The 7611-nt window shown below is 58.2% G+C and overlaps 4 protein-coding genes across 4 annotated transcripts; 3 read left to right on the top strand and 1 right to left on the bottom strand.

Annotated features, from left to right (window-relative positions):
• Positions 1 to 295: 295 nt before the first annotated feature.
• J3D65DRAFT_288273 (uncharacterized protein) lies at positions 296 to 1467 on the top strand. The gene is made up of 4 exons (XM_066795136.1): positions 296 to 472; positions 523 to 599; positions 653 to 1098; positions 1148 to 1467. Exons 1-3 carry the CDS (start codon positions 419 to 421, stop codon positions 1068 to 1070), a joined length of 549 nt encoding a protein of 182 aa, XP_066656922.1. The 5' UTR covers positions 296 to 418; the 3' UTR covers positions 1071 to 1098; positions 1148 to 1467.
• On the top strand, positions 1419 to 2781 carry J3D65DRAFT_288128 (short-chain dehydrogenase/reductase-like protein SDR). The gene is made up of 2 exons (XM_066795134.1): positions 1419 to 1874; positions 1953 to 2781. Exons 1-2 carry the CDS (start codon positions 1816 to 1818, stop codon positions 2650 to 2652), a joined length of 759 nt encoding a protein of 252 aa, XP_066656921.1. The 5' UTR covers positions 1419 to 1815; the 3' UTR covers positions 2653 to 2781.
• Positions 2782 to 2915: 134 nt separating this feature from the next.
• On the bottom strand, positions 2916 to 3794 carry J3D65DRAFT_619338 (uncharacterized protein). Its single transcript, XM_066799736.1, has one exon. The coding sequence runs from the start codon at positions 3736 to 3738 to the stop codon at positions 3139 to 3141; it is 600 nt and encodes a 199-aa protein (XP_066656920.1). The 5' UTR covers positions 3739 to 3794; the 3' UTR covers positions 2916 to 3138.
• A 242-nt stretch (positions 3795 to 4036) lies between these two features.
• Positions 4037 to 7588, top strand: J3D65DRAFT_619337 (uncharacterized protein). Its single transcript, XM_066799735.1, has one exon. It carries the CDS (start codon positions 4331 to 4333, stop codon positions 7181 to 7183), a length of 2853 nt encoding a protein of 950 aa, XP_066656919.1. The 5' UTR covers positions 4037 to 4330; the 3' UTR covers positions 7184 to 7588.
• The last annotated feature ends 23 nt before the right edge of the window (positions 7589 to 7611 follow it).

Below are 7611 nucleotides of genomic sequence, written 5' to 3'. Positions count from 1 at the left end.
AGCCTTCCACCTCGTCTTGCCAACGACAGCCACCGTGTCTCGACTTGGTCCCCATGGCGGACTCGTCTGTTTCTCCCGCCCCGTGTCTCTGCGCCTCTGTGCCGACGCCGAGGGCAAGATAATCTCCAACTGGCCCCGTGCGCTACCACAGCCGGCCAAATTTCCAATCATGCCCGCTGCTCATGTTCGCAACGGAGTGCGGCATCAGAGCACGTCCTGTCCTACGCACGCGTAATTTTCAACACTGCCCTGGTCCCGGCCCCGCTACGGTGCTGATTGTCCAGTCTCCACCACGCTGCTCGTGGCACTCGCGCTCACCGTCTTCCCGAACCGTACATCGTGGCTAGGATATGGCCGGTCCCGAGCCCTGCCCTGCCCTTCCCCCGTTGGATCCAAGGCTGAAAGGAGCTGTTGATCAATGAGATGCGCGCATCCCCGGAGCGGTCTAAAAAACAAGAGCCGCCCGTTGTGGGTACTGGCCCCTTGCCCCCAACTTGTGGACCGTGGAAGACTATTTAGCAGACGTTGCCGCTAAGCAAACGCGTCAATTTCCCACCGCTTCCTCTTCTCCTGCTCTCCCTTTTACAGCCCAGCCAACCGTAAGTCGTCCTCGTCCTGATCCAGTCTCGTCGTGCCAAGACTGATTCAGCAGATCCTCTGAGAATCGCCATTCAAATCGCCATTTTGCGCTTCAGAATGGCTGCCTCCAAGATTTCCTACTCGACTGCCTTCGCCTTCATGGCCATGGTCATGATGGCCCAAGGTGTTGCTGCCGAAACTGCCACTGCCACCACGACCTCTTCGTCTTCCACCTCGAGCTCGACCTCCCTCACTCCCTGCCCGTCGAATTGCACCATCTTCACATCGAGCTCCGCGGCCTCGTTGACCGGTGCGGGCTTCTTCCTCCTTTTCCTGATTGCCGGCGCCATCAACTTCAGCGCCCTCATCTACATGAACAAGCAAGACGACAACAAGTACAAGATCCAGCTCGCCAACGCAAAGATGCAGCAGCAAGTGTAATCATAATCAGCTGTTGTCGGCGTCACCAGGAAAAAGGCCGTTCGGAGTAATCGGCGTTCGGGTTTTGGATTGTTTACAGCAAGTGGGCTCGGAGTTTCCGTGGGCGCTCCAATAATCTTTCCGGCAGTCCAGATCGGCTATCAGCATCATCCCGGTCACTTTTTTTTTTCGCTCCGACCAACGGTCGATCAGGGGTTTCCGAAAAACAGCGACAAGCGAACAACAAGTACGGCAACCGCAGGAAGACGCGTCCAAGCAGATGACGTTGTACTTGATGCCGGGAGGGCAGCAGTCACGTCAGCGATGGGGGGCCACGGGCCAAAGTTTCCTTTGGACGCCCTCTTGCCTCCCCGAGACTGATTGAGGACATTTCGTAAACTTATACCCTATTCAATACAATTGGACAACTTTGTCGAAAAGCTTCGCACCCGAGGTTGACATCATCGAGGGCACATTTGGTTCCTGGCAGGTAGACAGGGACCCCTGGACCACTGTTGGAGCCCTGAAGCGTGCCTGCGCAACCACGGAGCTGCGACAGCAGACCATCCCATCAATCACAACCCACAAGCAACAACAACCGTAGTGATGAAGTGCGAACAAGCGTTACCCCATTTTCGCGATCCGAGCTACCGCTAGACGGGATACGATATCTTGGATAAGCTTTGCTAAGCGAAACGTCATGCAGACAACCCCACCGCATGCGCTTGGGCGGACCCCACGCTCAGCAACGAAGCTGTCAATCAAATACAGATTTTCCTCCCAACTTGTTGTCTCCATCGCATCACGTTGACGACAATGACTGCTTCACTGAAGGATACGCGCATTCTCATCACAGGAGCAGGCAGCGGAATTGGGTAATCCACAATACACCAGCGCAGCAAGCTAGCCCCACCTTTGGCAACCAGTGGACTAACACGAGAGATTCCCCACAGACGAGCCACATCCCTCAAGCTTCACGAACTCGGCGCCCATGTGTTCCTGACCGACATCAACCTCGACGGAGTGCAGGAGACGGAAAAGAGATGCGCGAGCCAAGAATCGCCTGCCTCGACTAGCAGCGCAAAGCTCAACGTCGCGGACAAGGCGGCCGTCGAGGCATACGTGGAGAGCATAACAAAAGACGGAGCCAAGATCGACCACGTCTTCAACTGCGCCGGCGTCAACCCGACGTCATACAAGCTGGAAGAGACGACGGACGAGTACTGGGACAAGCTGATGAGCGTCAACCTGCGCGGCGTCTACAACGTGACGCGCGCAACCATCCCGCACATGGCGTCGCCCGGCGGCTCGTACGTCAACGTGTCCAGCATCAACGGCGTCCACGCCTACGCCAACCAGGCCATCTACTGCGCGACAAAGTGGGGCCTCATTGGCTTCTCCAAGAGCATGGCGCTCGAGCTGGGTCCGCGCGGCATCCGCACCAATGTGGTTGCGCCGGGGTATATTGATACGCCGACCAATGCGGGCATTGTCAAGGGTGGGGAGTACGTCGAGAGGATGGCGAAGGGCAATTCGCTGGGCCGTCTGGGCCAGCCCGAAGAGGTGGCTGATGTGGTTGCGTTTTTGATGAGCAATGATGCAAGGTATATGAACGGTAGTGTGTTGGAGATTGACGGTGGGTTGAAGGGCTAGAGACTGTAGTAAGCTTCGCAGCTTACCTTGACGGACCGAGGTGGTTTTTCTGGATTTCTTCACCATCCGTGGAACGACTGAGGTGGCCAGGACGCTTGAACCAAGTCTTTCCAAGAAACAGAAGGCCAGAACGGATGACCCTTTTTTTTTTTTTTTTCGGTCCAACGCCAATCTGAGCACCAGTCTTGTCCATTAGTTCCCCAATCGCGTTCGACGGAGCAACGAGTCGATCAAGTATAGTCAATGCAACTGACCACATGGAAATCTGCAAGTCTATCCAAATTCGCACGGGAAGAGCTGGCCGCAGCAATGCGGATTTTCCCGTCGACATCACTCAAAGCTCCACAAAAGGAGCAAGTCGACGAGACATCGACAGGGGAAAAAAGTCAGGGTCTTTCCGCCCCCACAACGTCCAAAGCCACCAACGCCGGAGACTTTGAGGACCAGTCAGTCAATCGGACGTTAGTAAAGAGCGGTCTGCCATGTTTATTCGGCGCGGGGCGCCGGCCCGGCAACCCAAGCTTTGTCACTGACGTCTGAGGCTCGGACACGCCAACAGAGGCAGACGGACAAGATGCGAATGGACGGCGTTTGCTGCGCGGATTTCCTGGACGGATGCGGGCTTGGCTTCGTGGCTGAGATGATGCGGATGATGCCAGAGTGAGCGGCGACTGAAAGCCAGCGCGTCGGCTTGTCCAATGATGCGGTGACGGGTGTCGAGGGATTCGAACAGTCAGGACAGGGCGAGCATGGCGTTATGAAGAGGGAGACGTTGGCGGCGCGGTTGGCGAAGATGAGGCTGAGCCGAGACAGGCCAGTCGTGGATTGATGAAGAGCGGCAAGGCAAGGCAAGGCAAGGGAGGTGTTGGGTCGAAAGTTTAAACTGGACACGACGGACGACGGACCGACCCGGAGTCGGCTTGGGCTGCCATGCCACGACGTCGCGAGACGACCTGAAGGCTCATTGGCGATGGCTCGACATGTCAATAACGCGCGGAGATGGGCGAAGGATGCGAGTGGGCGGGTGAAGCTGCAAGGACAGACGGAAAAAGCATGGCCAGCGCACCGCACCGGCGCCTGCACCATGCATGCCACGGCCACGAGGGAGCGTGAAGTCGTTCTAAAGTTGCGGTCAGCGGGGGATTTCTTTCAGGCAGGCCAATTCCTCAGGTCCAGCCGTTCACCCCGTCGCGTCACACAGCCGTGACGGTCGTCTTCTCGTTGCAGCTCATTGTGGCTCATCTGCTGCTGACTGCCTGGGGGGGCGCGCCCAATTGGCCCTCTGACTCTGTGCCGCCGCTGCAAAACCCTGCCCCAGCAGCCCGCCTTTTCAATGTCGACCATAACATGATAATAAGCCTTTGCCCTCCGTCTTGACTTGGGATTTCGGCCCATTTGCCACTTCAATTCCATCGACGTCGCCCATGCCTCGAGGCCTGGATTTGCGCGCGTGAACCAACCTCCCCCCGCAGCCTTCAAATGCTATGTTACCGTCGCACGCGCAGCATGAACGTATCCGTCCCAGCGCCGTAGTTTGGACCACCCCAGCCTTGCCCCTTACGCGCCCGACGGCCCTCCTGCTCCTGGGCAAAGTACCATCAGCTGGAGCTGCCCGCAGTCTCGCTCGTCTGCCTGGGCGCCTCCAGCCGTTTCCTTCTCTTGCATCTTTCGACAAATCATGGCGCCGCAACTCGCGAACCGGAGCTCCCTCAAATGGGACAGGCTGTCTTTGAGTAGGCTGGGAGGTTGGCTCAAAAAGGACGAGACGGCGCTGCCGCTGGAGCCGTCTGAGAAGCTGGGTGAGGACGACGACGACGATAAAAAGTATGGCGACGAGGAGCGGCCGTCGAGGACCACGGCCCCCTTCAAGGTCCACAAAGACCAACGAATCGCAAACGAGCTGAGCCACGCGGAGCGCAGGGCCTTTTCGGCTGATCGACGAAGCACCGGCACCTCGCATCGCAACAGCTCCCCTCCTCCCAAGTTCGCCTTGAGATGTTCGGCACCAGACTCTCTGAGCCCCTACGCCTCCGAAACAAACGACTCGCTGGTGCCGACTGGCCGCGGACCGCCTGGAGACTCCATGGACGACGACGCCGCGCCGCACATGGATGATGGCGCGCCCTTGTACCCTCGTCCCCCGCTCTCCACGACTGGCGACATGTCCGACGACCATGGCAGCTGTGACGGCGTCGACGAGCGCGTCATCAAGCACGAACTCGACACCAAGTGGATCCTCAACCTCAGCATGCACTTCCGGGACAATTCTGACCGCCAGAAATTCTTCATGACCTATGCCGAGGAGCCCAACCGCTGGCGGCGCCTGACCATCACCGTCGACTACCGCAACACTGACCCGGACTCGCTCGAAGCCACTCTGAACAGCCTCCACTACCAGCGGGACAAGAGCGAGCGCATCTACGAGGCCATTCGTGACTCGCTGGCCGAAGTCCAGTTTTTCGACACCGTCACCAATCTCCGGCTCGAGACGACCGACGGCCAGCTTCACGTCCACGTCACAGAAGACGTCAACGAGACGATTCCCTATCCGCCTGTTTCCTCCGTCGCGCACCTGGACTGTCGCTTTTATAGAGACCGCGACGTCCATTTTGAATCGCATCTTTCTGGTTTTGTTTACAAGGTTTCCGTTTCCTCGCGCGTCTACATCAAGAAAGAAATCCCCGGGCCTGGATCGGTAGACGAGTTCTTGTATGAGGCGAATGCGCTCTGCCAACTCAAGGGCTCGCAGAGTGTCATTGACTTTGCCGGTTTGATCACCGACGACGCGGGCGAACGCGTTACCGGTTTGCTCATTAGCTACGCCGACAAGGGCGCCCTCGTCGACTTGATTTACGATGGCAAGGCGACGCTGGAGATGTCGTGGCCTCGGAGAGAGCGCTGGGCAAAGCAAATTGTCCGCGGTCTTTCAGAAATCCACGAGAGTGGCTATGTCCAGGGCGACTTTACCGTGTCTAATGTTGTCATTGACGCAAATGACGACGCTAAAATTATAGACATCAACCGCAGGGGATGCCCTGTGGGATGGGAGCCTCCAGAGCTCGCCACACTCATCGAGTCTGGCCAAAGAGTCGGCATTTACATTGGCGTCAAATCAGATCTTTTCCAACTGGGCATGGTCTTGTGGGCTCTGGCTGAGCAGCAAGACGAGCCAGAAAGAGAAGAGCGGCCACTGGCCCTGCCCATGCCGAGTGGTCCTCCCCAGTATTATCAAGAGGTGGTGAAAGCGTGTCTCAGCAACGACCCACGTGATAGAGTTCCAGCAAAGGAATTGCTTCTTCGTTTTCCAGATATACATCCGCTGGCGTCCAGGCCGCCCACCGCCGCCAGGCACAGTTACACAACGCACCGTTCGGACAAGGAGTACATTGACCCTCTGACAGCCGTCGGCCACGAAGATATTGCTCAATACCGCCGGTTCCAGGAGTCTGACCGCCGCGCCCACCCTGCGTCTTCCGCCAATCTCAGCTACGCTGACGTGCGTCCACCGACAGAGTACGAGGCCGCCAGCTCCGGATCGTACATCGTCGCCGACGCCGGGCTCTGCGGGATAACAGATCGCAGCCCCTTCAACGACTCGCCGTTTACGCGGCCAAGCTCGTCGCTGTCACTCGACGGCGACTCGGAACACGACCGCCACGACCCCTCCACATCTGCAGACGTTCCGGACCGGCATGAGCGGGCGTGGGAGCGCATCTACGAAGACGGCAATACGCGGCTCGTCAACAACGGCGCGCTGCGGCTGGACCACCGCGGAAACGCAGTCGAGCAGGAAACCGTCTGCCTCTCGACAACACCACGCCACGAGCCGCTCGACTTCTTAGACCACCACAATTACGACCAAACCCACCACTACCACCACGCACTCTTCCCCACCGACCTCGCCGGCGTCGGCGGCGTGCAAGACGTCGACATGTCTGTCCCCCTGCCCCCCTCCTCGCTCGACCTAGAGGGCGACGATCCCGCGTTCACGCTCCCGCCGCTCTCACTGTCAACCCGCTTCTCGCAAGAGCACGACCTCGTCGGGCTTACGCGCGCCTTGGACGACCCCCCACGCCGCTCGCGCCGCTCGTCGTCGCCGCGCTTCTTCAGCCCGCCCATGCACCAGGACTCGGGGTTCCACGAGTGGGACATGGGGCTGGGCGACGTGCCCGACCTGGCGACCGCCACGCACGAGATCCATCTCGACGATGATGACGAGGATGGGGAGGGGGAGGCGGCGCTGCTGCCGTTTCGCGGCCGCGCGTCGGATGAGCGCGCCCAGGCGCTAAGGACGTACGACTGCTTTGCGGAGAAGCGCGAGAAGGGGAAGGAGGGGGTGCGGGTGCAGGGGGATCTGGATCGACGCGAGTCGAATTCGACCATGACGCCTGGCACCCTCGCGGCAGACGACGAGAGCAAACCACCGGACGGCGCGTCTGCGGTGCGCGGAATGGAAAGGACGGCAGCTCCACCGGACTTGCAGCAGCAGTCTGAAGCTGCATGCCAAGTGGCAGACGATCCGCGGCGTTGATGGCTCTGCTGTTTCCACGCTGATTCCGGCATGCTTTTTATACCCCCGACGACACCTCTGCCTTTGTTTCCATCCCTCTGCCTCTTTCGTACCCTCGTCTCCCTCACGTTTTACGAAGTTTCCTTTTGTCGTGTCTTGCGACTTTTCATCTGCTTCTACCTCTGCTTCTGGTGCTGCTTCTTCCGCAATATACCTATATACCTATTAGTCGTACAATATGAGCATCTTTCTGGAATGCTGCTACCTTAAACGACACAACCTTACAATGTTTCGCGCGTCGACAAGTCTGCTCTGTCAGATACAGACATTGCATGTGAGAATTGGGTTCATTGTTGTGTGTGTCGTTAAGTAAAAAGACCTTTTGTGTAGTCATTATAGTCCAGGGAATATAGCCAAGTCAGTGACAAACAAGGACCATGCAAGCTCCT

The sequence above is a fragment of the Phyllosticta citribraziliensis genome (genome assembly GCF_038025025.1).
Source record: "Phyllosticta citribraziliensis strain CPC 17464 chromosome Unknown J3D65scaffold_4, whole genome shotgun sequence".
NCBI lineage: Eukaryota > Fungi > Ascomycota > Dothideomycetes > Botryosphaeriales > Phyllostictaceae > Phyllosticta > Phyllosticta citribraziliensis.
Note: the sequence above shows the minus strand (reverse complement) of the source record. Positions and strands in the feature narration are given on the sequence as shown.